Genomic DNA, 22,555 nt, shown 5'->3' with positions numbered 1-22,555 from the left:
GACAAAAATTGGCGTAAGGACAAAAATTGGTGTAAGGACAAATTGGCGTACAGTCTAACTAAATTTAAATGTTGAGGGCAGCATAGTATTTTAAAACCACGTGACCGAAACCACTCTGCTCTCTCCCCGATGGGCTGGGTGGGGAGGGTAACATAGGCCTAATCATGGAAGCGAGAATTGTAACGAAAATATTGTCCAAATTGTATGGCATCTCTACATAACCCATATAAAATATTGCACGTGATTTAGATTAATTTCCTTATTTTCGAGAGAAGTTGCAAGGCGCTGAATTCTGTTTCCAAAGTTCGTTACAATTCTCGCTTCCATGATTATGTTTTTAACCCCCTCTCCCCACCCGGCCTCAGAGAGCAGAGTGGTTTCAGTCACATGGTTTTAAAATATTATGCTGCCCTCAACGTTTAAATTTAGTTAGACTGTACGCCAATTTGTCCTTACGCCAATTTTTGTCCTTTCGGCAATTTAACCATACGGCAATTTGTTTATACGGCAATATGTGCGTTTGTCCGTACGGCAATATTTGTTTGTTACTCGATGAATTATGTCTTTAACGCCATTTGTTTGGCTTACGGGAGCGGATAATGTCTTTAACGCCATTTTTTTTTTTTTTTTTTTTTTTTTATTTCATCATATAATACATTACAAAGGAAAAACATTTTTCAAATAAAAAATTAAAATTAAAAGCAAACAAAAACAACAAAGATATCCATCTAACAAATTAAATAACGGTTCTTAAAAATTATTCTAATCTCTAACAATTTCTTATTTGATTTATAAATGCTTCTAATTTTATCCATTTTGTATTAAAAATACTGTCCTCAAAATTCTGATGATAAATAAATGTTTCCGTTTCATAAAACCTTTTTAACTCGTTCATAACCATTTTGATAGTTGGCTTACATTTAACTAGTTTAGTTTTATAAATAAATGATTTTACAATTAGAATAATTGCATTAATGGCTTTTAAATTAAAAAACTGATTCGCATCTTGGTATCCGAAAATTATGCTCTCTTTACTAAAAATAAATTGCACTCCAGTTTTTTCTGAAATTTTTTCCTGGAGGAGGTTCCATATCCTTTTTACTATTGGACAATTACAGAACAAATGCTGAATGGTTTCGATGAGCAAATGAGCACATTGAAGTTTCTTTTATATTCATTTTAAATAATTGTTCATTTGTTGCAATTATTCTATTTAAAATTTTATATTGAAAATATATTAAAACAATATTCATTGTACACGTATGTGGAGCTAGGTAGATTGTTTTCCATTGTTCGTTATTGAATACAAATTTATTCTCTGCCCATTTCTTTTGGGCTTTCCATGATTTAAACATTGAGTTATTTAAAACATCATAAAAAATACGACATCCCTTTCTTTGTTGAAAGAGTACTTTTATATGAAATGGAATATCTAGCAAAACTGTTTTTTTAATTTCACATATCATTAAATTGTTAAATTTTTCCATAAGAAGCCTTCTTAATCCTATTAATTTTATATAATTAGGTGATCATTTAGAATAAAATGATCACCTATTGTTATTGTATGAAATCTTTATTTATTTTTTTTTTTATTATTTTTGGTTATCCGCCACAAGCGGATAACCTTTGTTATTGTACGTGTTTCTTTTTTTTTTTATTATTCTTCTTTCTTTCTCAGATTTTGTGCACGCGTTTTCTCTTCAACGTGTTAACATAACATGTTGTAACTTGGTCAACATTTAGACATTTAACTGAAGATGTTCAGCCAAGCTTTTGGACGCTGTCAGATCCGCGTAGCGTAAGTCACGCGCGATTTTCTGAAAATCTTAAATCGGTCATAACTTCGAAACCGATAAATATTTTTTAACGAAATTTTCAGCCACGTTTTCTTCACATCAATGGCTAACTTTTGGAATGTTTAACAAATTTTTGGAGACTAGAAAGTTTTCGCGTAAATTGCGTTTGAAATATTTTACTCTTCTTATTTTGTGCACGCTGTTTCTCTTCAACGTGTAAACATAATATGTTGTAACTTGTTCAGCATTTAGACATTTTACTGAAGTTGTCCAGCCAAGCTTTTTGACGATGTCAGAGCCGCGTAGCGTAAGTTACGCGTGATTTTCTGAAAATCTTAAATTGGTTATAACTTCGAAACAAACGAATATTTTTTAACGTCATTTTCAGCCACGTTTGCTTCACATCAATAGTTAACTTTTTTAACGCTACCGCAATTTGTAACGTTAGAAAGTGCGCGCGTAAATGGCGTTTGAAATTTTAAAATGCTCCAAATCAATTTCTGATTAAATTAGAGCACGATTCAGGTCATTTTAAGCGTTTAAAAAATTGCCACTGTTGCGCACATTTTTACGCGCGCACGGCGCAGGGAACACGTATGAGCATTTCTTTTACACGATTTGTGTTTTTAAATCTTCGGTTAACAATTTTACGTTATTTTATTCACTTTTCAACTTGAAATGGCGTTCCACGAGCACGTTAAACATGACAGGTTGCGCACGAAAACGTCAACAAATTGTGAAAATGTTCCAAAATATGTCTACTTTTAAAAATGAAACAGTTCATCAGAATGCAAGGTTACCCCATTTTTTTATTTTATTTTCTTGCAGAGTATGAATCATAGGTCTAATTTATAATAGTCTTGAATGTTAAAAAGTGTTTGATGGCTACATTATTTGCATATTAAATGTAATTTTTGAAATATTTATCATCAAACAAACATAAACATATTCAAAGAGTAAAACAATAAACATAACGTTTATCTTTTTTCTTTACATGTTAATATATTAAACTTGAAAGTATGCACTTTCATAATATGTCACTGTTTAAAATGTGTGACGATTTCATCATAGTAAACATTATGATTTAAGTTCGATATGTAATAATCAACTTGCATCGAGGGGGTTCACGACATACCGAATGAACGAGGATTCTTTCTTCGGATTTTCTTCACCAGGTGCTGATATGGCTCGATGTGTAGTGCAACCGACTTTGGTATCACAGGTACCGGGTTCGAATCCCATCACGGGAAAACAATCAAAAAAGGATTTATTTGGTTATTACACTTAAAGGGCAGTTTTAATTTTGAATAGGCTACTTTTTTGGAAAAGTCATAACTGAGAAGTACTTTAATACGCAAGATACGTTTTGTTGCGGGCGGATAACCAAACTCGTCCTCAAGTGACGAGTTTAAGATCTAGTTTTTTTTATTCTTTCTGTACACTTTTTGTGTAACAATTATCTCAAAAAGTTGAATTGCAATGATCACAAAAATTACACAATGTCTTTCAAATACTTTAACTTAGACATAATAAGCTTTTCAGCGTGATCACTCATCCGTGACGTCATTTATACGCCATTTTGTGAAATCACATTATCAATCATATCTCCATAATTCATTATCACATATTAATGAAATTCACTACACGTAAATTTCAGGTAAAGGTAAAAATATTAGCAAATAAAAACTCGTGCGTTTCAAGGTCATGCGCGTGAAATCGCGCGTTAAAATTTTAAAAAGCTCAAAATTAAGTTTTGATCAATTTAGAGCATGAATTAGGCCATTTGCATGTTTCAAAAAATTACTGCGCAAAAATGCGTTTTTGCGCACGCGAATCTTAGAAAGCGTAAAAAATAAAATTAATAATAATAATAAATCATATTCTACTCACAATCCTTAGTACATTTACCGATTTTGAGTCCATTCAGACTTAAAATGACGCTATACGAGCATGTTAAAAATGACAAAATGCGCACATTAATTTCACAAAAGTTCTGAAAATGGTGAAAAATAAGGCCTTTTTAAAATGAAAATAACTCTTCAGAATGCAAGATGACCCCCAATTTTTTTAACTTATTCAGGAAGCTATTGAGTTGTAGATATGAATTCATATACACATTTGATGTACAAAATGTTGTGACGTCATCAAATGGCCACTTGAATTTAAAAATTAGGATTTGTTATCTTTTTGTGTAGATTATCACATTCAACAGAGCGCATCTTGGTTATGTGTGCTCGAATTTCGCACAACTTTCAGTATGTGCTTGCTTAATTAATTATCTTTATCATGAGTTGACACTATCTTCATTTTAATGACGTCATCACGCGTAAAAACTTGAATAACGTAGGCCGTGTAATTTCACCTTCGCAGTAAATTTGAATATCTTACAGCTCTTCAGAATTGAAGGTTACCTTGATGATTATAATTTATTATAAAAGCTGATGAAATGTAGATATTAATTCATATAAAAATTAAGCCTATCGGATGTTGTGACGTTAACATATGGCCAGTTGAAGTGAAAAAGTAGTTTTTTCATATTTTTCGTCAAAGTTATACACAATTCAAAGAGCGCGCACAGCGCTTCTACGTGCCAAATTTTTTTCCAAATCTTATATTTTTTTGCTCAATTAATTATCTTTCGAAATTGTCATCTTAAAGTTTAGTTTGATAACGTCATCATGCCAAAAAATTAGAACATGTGTGTTCCGTAATTTCACCTATGCTACACTGTATATAGATATACAGTATATACTGTACATATTGTATATGGCATATAGGCACAACTGAGCACTATAAGCATATAATAGGATGGCATACATCAACATTTTCCGATCGTATGTTAACGTACGTGCATGTTTAAAAAAAATTAATTTCAGTAAAATGATAAAAATGATCACCTATAATTCGTCAAAGTGACGAATTAAATTCTAGTTTATCTTAATACCGTAGGTATCTTCGACTTCTTTTTTATTCATAAATTGCCCATTGCTGTTAAACAAATCATTAACAAACAAAATACCTGCTTTTTCCCAATTTCCATATCTTATACATTCGTTGCCTATTCTTATTACTTCATTATTCCAAATTTGTATTCGTAATAGCTCGTCAACAGACTTTGGATAATGAATAGAAATAAAATTACTCCATGCATCTATTACCTCTCTCCAGAAGATAATTTTTACATTATCTCTACTGCTGGACAGACGTTTACAATTCGTTTCAAGTTGCATAAAGTTAGACAAATTTGTTATGTACTTAAATAGCTTAAATATTGGGTTGTCTTCGGATTTATTGTTGAAAATTCTACGCAACCAAGTTATTTTTAATGACATAAAAAAAAAGTTTAAATCTACCATTCTTAATCCACCATGTAAGTAATCACTTTTCATTTGATGCCGATTTATTTTATCAGGTTTGTTTTGCCAAATAAAACGAAAAATAAATTATTAAGACGTACTACGTAATCATTTGATGGGTTCGGTAAGGGCATGATCATATGAATTAATTTTGGTAACAAGAGTGATTTTATAATGGTTATTTTACCAATTACTGTCAAGTTTCTTTTAGACCATTGGTTTATCATACGCTCTATCGTTAGAAACACTCTTTCATAGTTTACATTAATCATTTGGACTGCATCCAATGAAAAGTCAATACCTAAAATTGAAAATATGGCATTACCTATCCAGTTTATCTTTTTTCTTGTTTTTAACCTTACATTACTACTTCTCTTACTACCTATCCATACAACTTTTGTTTTTTCTTCATTTATTCTTAAACCGGAAATACTCTCGTATGTATCTAGTGTATCGAGTATTGCATGCAGGGATGCTTCAGACCCATCAAGTATAATGGTAGTGTCGTCTGCATATTGAGATATTGTATATTCCTCATCTCTAATTTTAACTCCCTTAATTAGTTTGTTTTGCTTTATTAAATTATTCAATATTTCTGCACAAATTAGAAAAATATATGGAGAAAGAGGGTCTCCTTGTCTCAGCCTCTTTCAATTTTAAAACGATTCGACATAGCACCCTTAACATTAACTGAGGAATACATTTCCGAATAAAAAATTGTAATCCACCTTCTAATAGACTCACCAAAGTTAAACATTTCCATGGCTCTATCAATAAATATATGTGAAACAGAGTCGAAGGCTTTTTCGAAGTCAATTAATAATAGCATACCGGTCATCTTTAACTGTTCACTAATACATATAATGTCATTCATTAGTCTAATATTTTTGCCAATAAATCTATCTGGCATAAAACCATTTTGCTCTCTACTTATAATATGACTTAATACATTCTTTATTCGATTAGCTATACACCCAGACGCTAACTTATAGGTGATGCTTAATAGTGATATAGTCTTTAACGCCATTTGTTTGGCTTACGGAAGCGGAATTGTTCGTACGGCAACGTTTGTCTATTTTGGCCCTAATGGCCGCCCATAGTCTCAAATAATGCCAGATTGGGAAAAATAATGCCAGATACCCAAAATGTGGCCTTAAACAGCGTCACTAACGGTTGTATGTCTAATAAACGTTTGTAAAACTCCAACTGACACAAAATAGGGCCTAAAATTGTATCCCTATGTCGTTCAAAATTATATTTTTAGTTTTGTGAGTAATAACTAATAATTATAAAAATATCTGGGGTGCGAAAATGGTAATTGCAAATAACACCAACACCAACCCACGCCCCCCCCCCCCCCCCCCAAAAAAAACCTGTTACAGCCATGGAAATTTAGAATTTTTGAGCTGAAATATGAGAGCTGCTCAATCTTTGCACTTAATTTCAAATATGAATTAGGATCTTAGCCCACCATAATTATATATTAAGTGTCTCCAGGACCTCAGCCCCATCATGGTTGGTTGGTTGAAAATTTGGAAAAATACTGATGACCGGAAATTCCACTTAATTTAAAATATGAAATAAAAATATATTTATTAGTGTCTGTAGGATCTTAGCACACGATAGTTCGAAAATGGCAATTATAATTGAAAATAGGAAATCAAAATATATGTTAAAGATGTATTGTCCCTTTGTCAAATTCCAAAAAAATAAAAGATTTCGAAAAAAAGTGGGTCATTTTGAAGTATCATAATAGTTATTAACTTTCACCAAAAATTAATTGAAAAAAAAATCATTTTACTGAAATACAGACGTTTTTTGGCTCAAAAAATAACTTTGACTTCCAGTCAAAGTTTTCGATCAAAACATATCTCATAATGCAACGCGCTTATTTGGCTACTCTGTATGCATAATCACTTCCTCGCGATCTGTGTGAAAACACCTTCTCAACCGTGACGAGTTGTAAACAATCCTAATTAGCATCATGCATAATGTATAATCATGGTTTGAAATCTTTGTTTACTTTCGCTCGTGACGATTTTCCAGACGAAATGTAATCAAATTAATTTAGCTGTTAATTACGTAAAATTTTTGTTTTTGGCTCGAATTTTCGACTTAAAGTGAATAACTTTAATATTACTTTGATATGGCCAATTTAAATTTAGAATATTCTGACCTTCATTTTTTTGGGACAATACACCTTTAAGTGTCACAGGACCTCAGCCCCACCATGGTTGAAAATTTGGAAAAATAGAGCTGCTCGATGGCCGGAAATGGCACTTAATTTCAAATATGAAATAAAAATATATTTATTAGTACCTCCAGGATCTTAGCCCACCATAGTTCGAAAATGGGTTTTACAGAGCGCAACTCGCTTATCTGTGCTCGATTTTTTTTAAATTTTTAATATATTCTACCTCAACCAATTATGTTACTCATGAGTTGCCAATATTTTCATTTTGATGACGTCATCACGTCTTAAAATTTGAATAACGGTGGTTACGTAATTTCACCTACAACTTATAGTTGAATACCTTACAGCTCTTCTGAATTAAAGTTGACCTTGATGTTTATAACTTATTATGAGAGAAGGTGAAATGTAGATATGAATGCATATAAAAATTAAGCCTATCGAATGTTATGAAGTTATCATATGGCCAGTTGAAACTAAAAAGTAGTTTTTTCATCTCTTTCGTCAAAGTTATACACATTTCAAAAAGCACTGCGCTTCTACGTGCCAAATTTTCTTCTAATTGTTATATTTTATTGCTCAATTCATTATCTTTCGATATTGGTATCCACAAGTTTATTTTGATAATGTCATCAGTGCCAAAAACTTAGAACATGATGTGTGTCCGTAATTTCACCAATGCTACACTGTATATAGATATACAGTATACTGTACATAATGTGATATGACATAATAGGCACAACTAAGCACTATAAGCGTATAATAGGATGGCATACATCAACATTTTCCGATTGTATGTTAACGTACGTGCATGTTTAAAAAATATTAATGTTAATAAATTTATAAAAATGATCACCTATAATTCGTCAAAGTGACGAATTAAATTCAAGTTTAAACTTGTAATAGTATGGTAATTTGCATAATGTCTGTAGGTATGTCCGCACTAACATTTAGGCTTACAATGAAGTTTTAAAAAATTATTATTTTACTTAGAGCGTGACGAAAATTGGATAAATTAATGGATACTAGGCCCTATACGTATTTTGAAGCACAATTTCATTTTATCTCTGTTTGAGTTGTTTGTTTTATTTATCGAGTAAACAAAAAGTAACTTGTAGACTAAGCGTAGGCCTATCAAACCCTGTCAAAAACGTATTATTTAAATAAAGTTTAGTATTGTTCTCTGAAAACATACTCTATGCCTAGGCTATAACAGAGGTAGCCTCTAATCCAACTAACAGCTGGATTAGGCTAATTCGGCCTAGGCCTGCTAGGCAAGCTTGTCTTGTTTGTGGGCTAGGCTAGCTAGTTTCGAGGCTAGATAAACTTAGCCTAGGCTAGCTAAGCCTAGCAAAATATTATTACTTCTACTCGCGAAATAAACATTATACTAGGCTTACACTTAACAAAAACCCCTATTATGGACAACAATCCATGGCGCACTTCACCAGTAAAAGCCCCTATTGTGGACAAAAAAATCCCCTATTTTGGACAGTCAATTATAAAAAGCCCCTATTATGGACAAACAACAGCGCCCTCAACCCCTATTATGGACAGAAAAAGCCCCTATTATGGACAGAAAGAGCCCCTATTGTGGACAGATTTCACCAACCCCGCTCCCATTTTCCAGCCGTAAAACGAAGCTTTTTTTTTTTTTTTTTATTGAACACTTTCATATTTCAATTTTAAAAATAGCTTAAAATAATAACACTTTCTTATTAATAGAAATATACAATATACATTTCTCGAACAAAATATAAATAATTTCATAATGTAATCTACTTTTTCTTTTCTCTTAAAAACAAAGTCTATAAATAATTTGTTGTAAATTTTTTCTTTTATAGCATATTTCAATTAAAAAATTATTTAATTAAACATAAAACTTTCTTATTCAAATAAATAGTTATTACTTACTAAATAAACAGACGATAAAAGTCTATAAATAATTCAAGATTAAAAAACATTATATAAAAAACAATACTAAGTCTTTTTTTTTTTAATGCAAAGTTACCAGTCAATAAGTTCATGTTTTTCCAAGAAATGACTCCATTTGTTTAAATAAGTATGATGCTCCCCTTTAGTTTTCAAAATAAATCCTTCTTGTTTAACGTGTAACCTAATCTCATTCACGAATCGTGCAATATTAGGCTTAATTTTTCTCATTTTACAGCTATATATGTAGTGTCGACAAATTAGTAAAATAGTATTTAGGGCTTTAAATGGGTTTTTTTTCTAACTCCAAGAAGGCATAATTCGGGGTTAATAATTACATTTATATTAAAATATGATTTCAACCATTGTTTAACCTTTCTCCAAAATATTTTAATTTCACAGCATTGTGCAAAAATATGTATTAAGGTTTCTGTTTCTGTTTTACATAAAGCACATAAAGGTGAGTCAATTTTCCCAATTTTAAACAAAAAGGAGTTATTACCTAAAATTCTATGCACAATTTTGATATTGAAACCAGATTAGTGGTGTGGACATAGTAAGTGAGAAAAACATGGTATTAATAATTTCCCACTCTTTATCAACATATAAAGTATCCAATGCCTTCTCCCACTTAATTTTAGCTTTCGATTGTTTTTTTCTAGAGTTGATTAGAGTATTATAAATTAGCTTTGATCCTTTTTTATTTTTAATAACTACGCTAAGGTTAAAAGGTAGTAGTGGGCTATTTATTTTTCCTTTTGGAGAAATTTGATTTAAAGACATATGTTGTCTGACCGCATTTATTACGCCTTCATATTGAAGAAAGTTGATGTTAAGGTTATGATGTTTACTAAGTTGTTTAAATGAAGTTATTCCATGTCTATCAACTAAATCATTTATAAAATTCACCCCATGATTACTCCAGTTTTTATAATAGATACTTTCTCCGCCGACTTTAATATTGTCATTCATCCAGAGTGATTGTCTACATATCGATTCGGTGCTCATAGGAATGTTGTGTTTCACAAATACGCACCACGCCTTTATTACATCCAGCCAAAATGCATTGTAAGGCTTAACCTTCGGTAATTTGATTAACTTCGATGATCCGCCTTCTATGAGCCAAGTTTTATGAATATTCAACACGAGTGGAACTAAAAGAGCCCAGCCCGTCTCATTGGACGTTACTAACCGTCTAACCCACGTGATTTTTACCGATTGAATATATGCATTTATATCGACCAACCATTCGTAAGCCTCCAAATTTATTTTCTTGTATAAGTTGATCTCTGGATATTCTATCCACCCCTTTCTATATGAAACGATATAGTTCTGACTTAAGTGATTTTATTACTTTTTCAGGGGGATCGAGTAATGTCGAAAGGATATAGGTAAGTTTGGACAGTAGTAAAGACTTAACTACCATGATTCTTCCAAAAACAGTTAAGTTTCTTTTTGACCAATGTCTCATTGTATTTTTTATTGATTTATATGCGTCTTCATAGTTCAGATCTACCATTTTATTTGTCCTACCTTGTCTACATCCTCTTTCAATTAAGAATGATTCGGAGAGAAAGCCATTAACAAGAACTGAGGATCTTGCATCTTTATATAGTACTTTCACCCATTTTTGAATGGATTGTCCGAAGTTAAAATGTTTAAGAACGCAGTTAACAAATGTATGAGAAATGCAGTCAAACGCTTTTTCAAAGTCTATCAGTAAAAGCAGACCAGGAATTTTCTTCTTTTCACAAATTTGAATAATATCATACATAAGTCTTGTATTTTCGCCTATATATCTCCCATTAATAAATCCTTTCTGTTGTTCACTAATTAATATATCAAGGACTGATTTTATTCGTTCTGCAATACATGACGAAACAATGTTTATAAGTGACACTTAACAGGGTAATAGGTCTCCAGTTTTTTTAGATACTCTCGGGGTTTTACAATATTTTTTTCGTCATCTGTATTGTGGTTTGAGGAATAAAGGTTTTTATAAAAGTGTCCTCAAGAATTTCATTTGTGTTTTGCAGAATACTATTGTTGCTTTCCTTTACTATTTTATTTATAGTTTTATCAACAAAATTTGTCTTTTCCATGTTAAGAAAAAATTTGGTGGGCCTTTCGCCTTCTTCGATTCATTTAAGTTTAGTTTTCATCATTATTCTTTCCATCTTCACTTTTCTGATACCCATAAGTTCGCCAGACTTAAGTTCTAGTATACCATTTAACGTGGAGTCGCCCTTATTGATATCAAGTGTTATTTTTCTATTTCCCTTTCTAATTCTTTTTCTTTTTTATTTTCAGTCTTTTTCTTATAAGCCCCGTAAGCAATTGTTTTTGCTCTAATTTCCATTAATATCATTTCTAAAAGAAGTTGATCACTGATGCTAAACAGCGCTTTATTAGCATCTTTATTATCTTTTTCGTTTTTCACTATATATTGTTTCAGGACTCTATTTATGGTTTCTTTAACTTGTTGCACATATTGAATATCTTTTAATAAGGTATTGTCAAATTTCCAATATCCTGGTCCGTGTTTTATCTGGTTCATCGTCATTTTAATATCTACGAGTGAGTGATCGGTTCGGTAACCTGGTTTTATATTACATTCCAGCATTTTGCTGTTTAGTTCAGATGAGATTAGGAAATAATCAAGCCTGGCTTGTTTATTGAATTTATTCTGTCTCCAAGTAAACTTTTGTTCATCTTGGTTGTAAACACGCCAAACATCTGTAAGATTAAATTCACTACACATATTTATTATCTTTTCTCTTGCCTTTGGGTTATTAAGTTTTAGATAATTTTTACAGTCTAATTTTCTTTCCAAAATACAGTTCCAGTCGCCACAAACGATATTATGTGGGTTTTCATATTCTAAAACAACTTCCCTCATTTTGTCGTAAAAGCCGGGGGTGTCGTTGTTGGGCCCATAAATTGAGATTAGCGTAAATTTTAGATCATCAACCTTTACCTCCAAAGCTAACATATTTCCATCCTTATCTTTTTTATGCTTTGTAACAGTGTAAGGAAAGTTATTATTGAAAAAAATTGTGACTCCCCTTGCATTACTACGATATGAACTAAAAAAACAATCAAGGTCCCACTCCAATCTAACAAGTGACTCAGTTTCTGCCGAAAAGTGTACATCTTGGAGGCAGATAATATTGTATTTTTTTGACTTTAGATAGTGTAACACATCTCTGCGTTTTGATTTTTCTGCTAGACCTCGACAGTTCATTGAAACTATTGATAGCATATTATTATTATTATTAGACATTTTTAATTGTTATTTTTTTACTTATTTTGTTTATATATAACGGTAGATAAAATAATAAAGCAAGGGTATATATGGTGTCATAATGGTTGTTTTGTGCAACAACCATAAACCATAGCAGGTCAAAAATTGTTTTAGCTTCGGTGAATATGTTTACATTAATCAACGGACCGATTCTATTGCATTGTATTTTAGCACGTTCGTAAAATTTGCATTTTATGTTAATTAAATTTTTGTTACAGACGATTATAAGTTTACTTGATTGCTCTCCTATATTTTCTTTTATTTTAACAATAATTTTTTTAAAGTTTTTATGGGGCCTAACAATGTCTATACACCATGTTCCGGCCGAAATGAAAGAGTCGTAATTAGTGTTAACCTCAAGTATCCAGTAAGTTTTATTACTAATTATCAGTGGGCAACTACATTTTCCAAGATCATTAGGTAAAGTAGAATTTGTATGTAATCGCAGTCCAAAATAGCCACGTACTGTGACAATGCGTATTACTTTTGTATTCAGATTACCAATTGTTCGATCATACCTCGTGTTAAAATTAGCATACTGTATGTGTTCAGGTTTTTTTTGTTATAGAGTAAAAATAAAATAAAATAAAAAAAGAGAAACAAAGAAAACCCACCCAACAAATGATAAAAAGACCCCGTATATCCTTCCCCCTTCCATACCCCCGAAACGTAAATTCTCCTCAAATATAATAATAGCCTAATTTTCTTTTTTTAACAACAAAAAAAGTAGCGAAAAATCACTGATATACCCCTAACAGGCATACATACAATATCAGTACATTGTTGGATAAATTAATATATCATATTGCGACACAGAGTTATGTTTTTAAAGTTAAAGTACAGCATTATACTAGTCTCGAACTCCCGTCTTCTTCTACAATTCTTAGTACAGCCGGGTAATTTATGTCATGGATCAGTTGTTGTTCGTGTGCGTTCTGCGTATTTGCATATAAGTGTCTTGCTGCTAGTTGTTTTGCGAGCATTGTGTTTGGCGCATTTGCATATAGGTGATGTTTTGTTTAACTACCTGGTTTTTCTGTCTGCGCGTCAGAAAAGCTTTTGTTGCAAACACAGGAAGATGTGATTTTCGTTACCGTTTTGTATTATTAAGCCGTTGTTGAAGTTACCATTGTAAGTAGTAAAACGATAGACGGATCATTGCCTGTTAATTTATTATACGAAATTGCATGCATACAGCTTAAATAAAGCAAATAATGTTCTCAAATCTTTACTTCAATTTATAGAGAAATGGTTGATTGCTGTACGATCTTTCGTTCTTATTTAGTAAATACATCATTCAAGTTGATTCAGGTATTGATCATTTGTAATGACGTTTAATTGATTGTATTGTTCTTAATAACCAGTTTGTACACAGTGTGTTTAAGTATAGTGGTAATACAGTGGTAAAATGAAGTTATAAACTGATTATTATTGATTATTGGTAATACAGTGGTAAAGTGAAGTTATAAACTGATTGTTATTGAAATTATGTAACGCTTGTTTGTATATTTGCAGGGCTTTTTTCCTTCGTTCTCTTTATTTTCTGAGTAACGTTGATTCGTACACAATAAATGGTATGGTAACGGCAATCAACAACTTGTTGTCTTTCTGTTGGTCTTGATATTGCATTCATTTGAGCCAAGCCTCGCACGCTTGATACCCGGGGAGAAAACTTCCAAATTAATCCGGGCATGGTCTCACGTACCACGACAAATTGGCGTCACGGACAGGATCGCAATTCAAGATTTACGTTTAGCGGCAGATGGTGATTAGCGAGTATATTCTTTGGAGTGACCAGTGATTGGAAAGCCCTGGATCAACTGTCGGTGAATCAGAGATACAGATAAGATTTATACATATTGAACTATCATTAATTGATGTATTTTCTTTATGTAATTATATAGATTTCTATATACTGTATCGGATTTATTGATCACTGTAGATTGATGTATTGTATTTACGCAATTATTGATTTATAATAATGATTGACATTGATATAACGTATACAGTGGTATTGTATTTTGAATGCAGTAGCCGGTTATTTAGAGGATTTGCCTAGTGATGTTATGGTGAACTTGTGTTATATTATAACGTGTAATAATATTGTTAAACGATAGTCTGTTTAAAGTACATTGCGATAATTAAATGTTGATATATGCTACTTTACTATTATAACTATAATTACAGAACGTTAGTGAGATTGTTATATGCTGTTTAAAATCCATAATGAAATATTGATATCCAATATATTATATGCTACCTTCGTAAATAATTCATTAGTGAAAGTCACATTTTCTCGTTATGGCGACTGGTGGTGGTCAAAGCGCGGCCCCATCTAAAAAGCAGACTGCGCAAGGGGGTGGTAGTGCTGCGAAGACAACTGATGTTAGTGAAATGATATCCGCTCTTACCAATGCTTTCAAGGGTTTGTCCACCCAAAAATCTCCTCCACCTGTTAAATTATCCAAGTTTTTTGGTACGCCTAAACTTCCTGGGCAGAATTCTTTAAGGGATTGGCTTATTGATTTCGAAGCTTATTGTGACCACTATTCTTTAACAGATTGGAAAAAATATGATACTTTGATAAGTCATCTTGGTGGCAAGGCAAAGGATGAAGTCCGGTGTCAGATGATGGTGTCCGGTAACGGTAAAGATGCTAAGCGTGCTATTGGTATATTAAAATTTATGTTTGGTCCAGAAGAAACCGTTTCAGGATATAGTTCTTCTTTTTATTCTAGGCGTCAGTTAGAGGGAGAATCAATAGCTGATTATAGTCTAGAGTTACTCAAACTATACACACAGTTGGTTGAGGCATCAGATAGGAGTGAGCAGGCAGCCTTAAAACACCTCCAGGATACTACTTTGAAGTAGAGATTGGTAGAAGGGGTCAGAGACCATGGGGTTAAAAGAGAATTAAAGCGAATTGAGTTGGCGTTCAGAGGGAAGACCTTTCTTGAAATGAGGGAGGAGGTTGTAGAATTGTTTAAAGGGGAACGAGTAAATACTAAGCCCAAAATTCACGGGGTAGAGTGTGTAGATTATGGTCTGACTGAGATGAAACGAGAATTGCAATCTTTCCTTAAGCAGCAAATCAATGAGACCATTGATAACAAATTCGGTGAATTATTCAAATCTCAACGTCCTGAATTCCGTTCAGATGTTCGTTCTAATGTTTCTCGTAGATGTTTCAATTGTGGTATTGAAGGTCACAGTAGAAACCAATGTAGTGTCCCTCCTGGTTTGTGCTGGACTTGTAAAAATCCAGGTCATTGTGCGTATGCTTGTCCTACTAAGTATAGTAGAAACCAACATGTCAATTATAACTCATCTATTAATCCTTCTCAACAGAGTGTTGTTCCGCAATCGTCATCGGGTATCCAGAGTAAGGATACACAGATATGTCACGACGTCCGTGCCCCTGTTGCAAGTGCAGATACAAATATTTCTAATGCTATACCTAATTCACATGTTCAAAATACCGTGTTATTCGAGAAATTAGTTGCTAGAAGTCCTTGTACTACTATGAGTGTTGGTTCCGCTGAACTTGGTTGTATTTTAGACACCGGAGCTGAGGCATCAATCATTCCATCATCCATATACCATAACATACTAAAGCCTGAATGTGGTGAACTGGGTAGTGTTGATGGGTTGTTCATGAATGTTATTGGGGTCTGTGGGGTTGAGGTACCCATAGAAGGGTACATTGAAATTCCCGTTGTGATTGCTGATCAGCAACTTAAGGGTAGTTTCCTGGTTGTCTCCGACATCGCCGTTAAGAATAAGCAAGTAAATTATCCGATTCTTATTGGATGTAATATTTTACGCCAGTTACATGGTTTCAGTGGTCTACATGAGTTGAGACGACTGGTAGATGAGCATCCTTCTGCGCCCGAAATAAGTAGATCTGAAGTCATGTTGAGAATCGATGAAGACGAGTCCAACGTTCTTGTCTCATTAAAACACATAAATATAGTTGTTCCTTTCCAATCTTTAAATGAATCTATTAAACCTAATGTAAATGTTGGTTCTCATGCTAACTTGGACTCTTTTACTACTTTGAACAGGGAATCGTCAGATATTGGAGCAGATAGAAGTATCAACTCTGAACCAGATATTGCTTTGGATTTACCTCCTGGGATAATGTTGAATAGTCTGGATCCTGGAAAAGAGAAAGTTGTTGCTGGGTTATTGCGTAAGCACATTGGCGTGTTTTCTAAGGGAACATATGATGTCGGTCGATGTGATGTTATTCCGCATGAAATTTCTTTAAAAGATAATACACCTATCCGAGTTCCCTATCGGCGTATTCCTTTGCATTCTGTTGCTGAGGTTAAATTGATGTTGGTGTTGGTGTTATGTGCCTTGTTACATTTGCTGGTTAACTTCTCCTCTTGTCTATTTTCATTTGTTTCTCCTTTTGGGGACAAAAGGGTCTCAAGCGGGGAAGGTGTAGTGAATCTATATTTTTTTGTATTTTGTATATTTCTTCTCTTTTATAGGTTCTCCTTTTGGGGACAAAAGGATTTTAAGCGGGGAACATGTCATGGATCAGTTGTTGTTCGTGTGCGTTCTGCGTATTTGCATATAAGTGTCTTGCTGCTAGTTGTTTTGCGAGCATTGTGTTTGGCGCATTTGCATATAGGTGATGTTTTGTTTAACTACCTGGTTTTTCTGTCTGTCAGAAAAGCTTTTGTTGCAAACACAGGAAGATGTGATTTTCGTTACCGTGTTGTATTATTAAGCCGTTGTTGAAGTTACCATTGTAAGTAGTAAAACGAATTATATTACACGATAGACGGATCATTGCCTGTTAATTTATTATACGAAATTGCATGCATACAACTTAAATAAAGCAAATAATGTTCTCAAATCTTTACTTCAATTTATAGAGAAATGGTTGATTGCTGTACGATCTTTCGTTCTTATTTAGTAAATACATCATTCAAGTTGATTCAGGTATTGATCATTTGTAATGACGTTTAATTGATTGTATTGTTCTTAATGATAACCAGTTTGTACACAGTGTGTTTAAGTATAGTGGTAATACAGTGGTAAAGTGAAGTTATAAACTGATTATTATTGATTATTGGTAATACAGTGGTAAAGTGAAGTTATAAACTGATTGTTATTGAAATTATGTAACGCTTGTTTGTATATTTGCAGGGCTTTTTTCCTTCGTTCTCTTTATTTTCTGAGTAACGTTGATTCGTACACAATAAATGGTATGGTAACGGCAATCAACAACTTGTTGTCTTTCTGTTGGTCTTGATATTGCATTCATTTGAGCCAAGCCTCGCACGCTTGATACCCGAGGAGAGAACTTCCAAATTAATCCGGGCATGGTCTCACGTACCACGACAAATAAGAAAACTTTTCTGCCGGGTTTCTCCTCTAACAGTCTCTTACGTTTGGCCCACAACCGCTTCCTCTTTATTCTCAGATTTGGGGTAAAGTCATCCGTTATCCAAACTTTTTTTCCAGGAAAGGAACTGTTTTTCAAGTTTACAGCTCCCTTCATTACTTTAATTTTGTCGGTGAATTTATTGAAGGCAATATGTATTGGCCTCGGATACTTGGCTCGTTTACCACCTGTGGGCAAGAATGTCGGGGTACGGTGAGCTCGTTCTATGTCCATAGGCATTACTATACACTTTCAGGTATGTTTTAAAGAAGCCTAGAATATAATCTGAACAGTTATTACCTTCCGACTGCTCTGGAATGCCAAAAATAACTATGTTATTCCTCCGTTGCCTATTCTCCAGTTCGTATACCCGATTTTGTAGTACTTCCATATCCTGCGAGTCTGCCTTTTCATCTAAATTTGCCTGTAGTGATTCTTGGGATGCTTCCATATCCCTAGCCTTCTGCCACATGTTTTTGAAATCCTCTTCCAAAATGACGAGCCTTTCGTTAATGGAGTCGAGTATTTCAAGTTTCTTTAGTTTCCCTATAATTGTGTCCAACTTGTCCTCACTGTCCGCTTTTGATCTAGTTTTTGTTGCCATATTGTATTCTATTGGTTATCCTACAGTACAATTGTATCTTCAGTATGTTTAACGTGCTCGGTAACTATTGCATGCATGCCTCACCTGGGCGTGGAGGTTTAGGTATTCATATTACCCGCTGCTCAATTAACATGAGGTTAGCAGCCTAGCGGAGCGAATCAAAAACACGTCCGCTCTCCACGAAGTCACAATGGCGATTTTCAGCTTGGTACCTTTATTGTACATCTCTTTTACTTGTGATCTCCATTTCTTTTTTCCAGTAGATCGGCAGCAGTAAGATCATCTATGATATAAAATTTCTGGCTATCTAGCGCAGAACTTCGTTGTTTCATAACTTCAATCTTAGAAGCGTATGAGAGACGGGCAATGATATGCCTTGGCTTACCGACCGTTCATACTTTTACAATCACGGTGGGCCCGTTCGATTGTTGGTCTGGGATCGAGTGTGAAAAAAACTGGAAGAATTTTCTCAAAGATTAACTTACAGTGTTCTCTTCCACACCAACAATTCTTACGTTATTACGACGAGACATCTGGACATCTTTTTTTACAACATTACTTGCGTGGATATCACAATGCATTGCATATTTTGAACTATCATTCGCGAGTATAATCCTAATTAGAGTATAAAAACCAATCATTTAATGATAATCCATTTCGCGTATACGAAAGATACTACCTCTAGTATTTTCACTTTCCAAAAAAGAGCATACCAAATGGGCTGGTTTTGGGATTCGTCTGAATCTTATCAACATTCATTCATGGTGCGATAATTATTTTAATTGGTGTTTTATTGGGGTGGTGTTCCGGGCGTTTATTCAAATAAATACCATCCTAATTGGTATAATTATTACATTATTCCGCGACACAGTGAGCCGTTTTGGCCTAAGAAGGAAGACGATTTAGAGGCTTGCAACATGGGCAGAAGTAAACCAGGGTCCTAATGGGACACAGATAGCACATAGTATACATACATTCCTGGCAGCTTACTCAACTCGGCTATCGGGGTTTCATTCGATTTCAAACAAAAGCTCTTATCAGTTCTCTCGTTGTAATTTTATGAATATATTAAATTTGACATGAGGTTGTTAAAAATAGGATATAAAAGTCTAATTTTCTTGTAAAATCCCAGGTTTTGCCACACGCAACATCAAGAAATATTATTACCAATATACATAGGACCTACGGATGAAATTTTAGTAGGGTACACACGTTCTTATACCATGGTGAGGGTGATTTTTGACCATACTATTATGTTTTTTTTTCAAAAATATTTCACTTTTGTTATATTTATCGATTAATTCGACTTTATTTGGAATAATAAAACAGAAAAGATAAAAAGATTAACAATAATCAATGATTATAAAAGTTATGGAGTAAATGCTCCAGACTTCAGATCTCAAGTCAAGGCACTACAAATGTCATGGCTTAAAAGATTGTACAATGATGACACTTCAAAATGGAAGTGTTTACCTAAAATGTATTTTAACAAAATAGGTCCAAGAGAGGTTATTAAACATATATCAAATGTAAAATATAAAGAAACACATTACAGTAGTATGCCTTTATTATATAAATCAATGTTAAAGTATTTAGCTGAATTCAATCAATATTCTGTTAAAATGTCACTTTCCTATGAACAAATTATAGAACAACAACTTGATAGCACACAATGGTTTCTCACTCCTTTATAGGAATTGGATTAGATCTGGTATAACAAAGATGAAACATATTATAATTGATAACAGATTTATTAATACAAATGAATTACTATTTTTGTTAAATATCAAATCAAATTGGATTGCTGAATTGTCATGTCTACTAAAAGCAATACCACGAGAATGGAAAGATATAATCTATTCAAAAATTGATAATGTAAAAGTTAACGAAGTTATATCAATACAGTATGTATAGTAAAATGAGTTGTAAAAACATTCGTCTCTTTTTTATCAAAAACAAATGTAAAGAACCAACCAAGAGTAAAACAAAGTGGGAAACATATTTTAATATAGAGAATGATTGGTCACTGACATGGAAAAGAAAAGTAAATGATATTAAAGATAACAAACTTAAACAGCTAAATTTCAAACTATTGCATTGTATTATTCCTACCAATAGAAGGCTCTTTAAATGGAATATTAATAATACAGACACTTGCCTGCAATGCAATGTAATAGAAGATGATAAACACTTCTTTTACCAATGTACTGAAGCAAATGATTTATGGAAATACATTAATGTTTATACCATATATAAGTTTGGAATTGAAGCAAACTTTCAAAATATTGTACTCGGTACCGGAAACAGATATGTTGACCACATGTTTTTTGAAAAAAGTAAAGAAATGGAACTATGGTTCACTTTCTCGCCTCTTTTTGGCAGAAAAAAATAATAGGTTATACCTTAACCGACTATTATAATACGGTATATTCTACAGAGGTTTATATAACGCTGTACAATGCCAATAGGTGGTTAAATCTTTATATAGAATTATTTAAAAAAAAATGAAAATAAATGAAATAAATATTAAAAACAAAACGAAACGTAACATATAAGTAAGCAACAAATATAACCATGAGACATAAAACTAAAACACAAGAGTAAGGAAAGAATTTTTAAAGCTTACTATAATTATTTGAATTTTATATTTTTACTTATGTTCTTATTGTAAAAAAAAAGAATTAAGAATAATTGAGTAATTGTATTGCATTTTATATATTTTAAATATTTATTTATATATATACCTTTTTCGTGGGTATGTTGTATGCAATCATGTACTCGAATATATGCACTTGTGTGTTTTGTACAGAGAAATAGACCTATTGTTTTTTGTTTTTTTTTGTTTTTTTTTAATGTAGAGAGGAATAGTTAAAATAAAAGAAAATTATGAAAAAAGTGGATAGTACATATGAAAGTATAAAGTAGATATATATATATATATATATATATATATATATAAACAAATCAGGCAAAGAACATTAATTCTAAACCGCCCGGTGATATACTGAAATTTAATTAATTAATTTGAAACGATAAAGATGAGGAAATCTGTGAGAATGAGAAAAAGTCGCCCCAACCGAGACTCGGTTGGGGCGACTTTTTCTCATTCTCACAGATTTCCTCATCTTTATCGTTTCAAATTATATATATATATATATATATATATATCTGATCGAATTGTTTCGATCAAATCGTACAAAGGATAAAAGAAAGTACAAGAAAATAACAGAACAAAATATTTGGATGAAGTGTAAAATCATTGTATTGATCATTTGAGAATGAAATGAATAAAATAGTGGTTAACGCCACAAAAGAGAAAAAAAAAGTGTGATTTATTACCAAAGTATGAAGAAAATCCATTTTGTTTTTTGCACTTTTTAATGAAATAGATTTGTAGTCAACCGCTCTTAACTTCTTAGAGGAACAAGTGGTATTGAGCCATGCAAGATTGAGCAATAACAGGTCTGTGATGCACTTAGACGTTCGGGCAGCACGCGCGCTACACTGAAAGAATCGTGTTTGCCCTTGGCCGACATATCTGAGTAATCTGTTGAATCTCTCTCGTGCTAAGGATAGTGACTTGTAACTATTTACCTTCAACGAGTAAGCGCGATTCACCAGCTCGCGTTGTGATTACGTCCCTGTCCTTTGTACACACCGCCCGTCGCTACTACCGATTGAATGGTTTAAGCCTGGTTTCCATTAAATTATTACCACCATCGAGGGTTCCATTGACGTTCAGGAGGATCTGTATATGGTTATAGGCCTAATAGTAGGAATGAGAGGCAGTAGGCTAATGTTGGCAATAATTCCAGACAATGCTGCCTCTTATGTTTATATTTATATATATAAAAAAAAACAGACATAATTAGGTAGACTTTCGAGAGTTAACTAATTGTGAAATATTATAATACATAATATGTATGAGATCGATATACAGTATCCTCCGGTATACTACACATACATGTATG

At 32.8% G+C, this 22,555-nt stretch overlaps 2 protein-coding genes across 2 annotated transcripts in view; one reads left to right on the top strand and one right to left on the bottom strand.

The window, feature by feature from the left end:
- The window catches only part of LOC144845486 (E3 ubiquitin-protein ligase RNF170-like), a 291,346-nt gene that overhangs the window by 185,944 nt on the left and 82,847 nt on the right, over positions 1-22,555 (bottom strand). The gene's annotated exons all lie outside the window — the stretch shown is intronic.
- Positions 13,663-15,458, top strand: LOC144844698 (uncharacterized). The gene is made up of 3 exons (XM_078701725.1): positions 13,663-13,710; positions 13,824-13,890; positions 14,095-15,458. The coding sequence occupies exon 3, from the start codon at positions 14,881-14,883 to the stop codon at positions 15,448-15,450; it is 570 nt and encodes a 189-aa protein (XP_078557851.1). The 5' UTR covers positions 13,663-13,710; positions 13,824-13,890; positions 14,095-14,880; the 3' UTR covers positions 15,451-15,458.

Source organism: Antedon bifida, chromosome 6 (assembly GCF_963402885.1).
Source record: "Antedon bifida chromosome 6, ecAntBifi1.1, whole genome shotgun sequence".
Taxonomy (NCBI): Eukaryota; Metazoa; Echinodermata; class Crinoidea; order Comatulida; family Antedonidae; genus Antedon; species Antedon bifida.
Note: the sequence above shows the minus strand (reverse complement) of the source record. Positions and strands in the feature narration are given on the sequence as shown.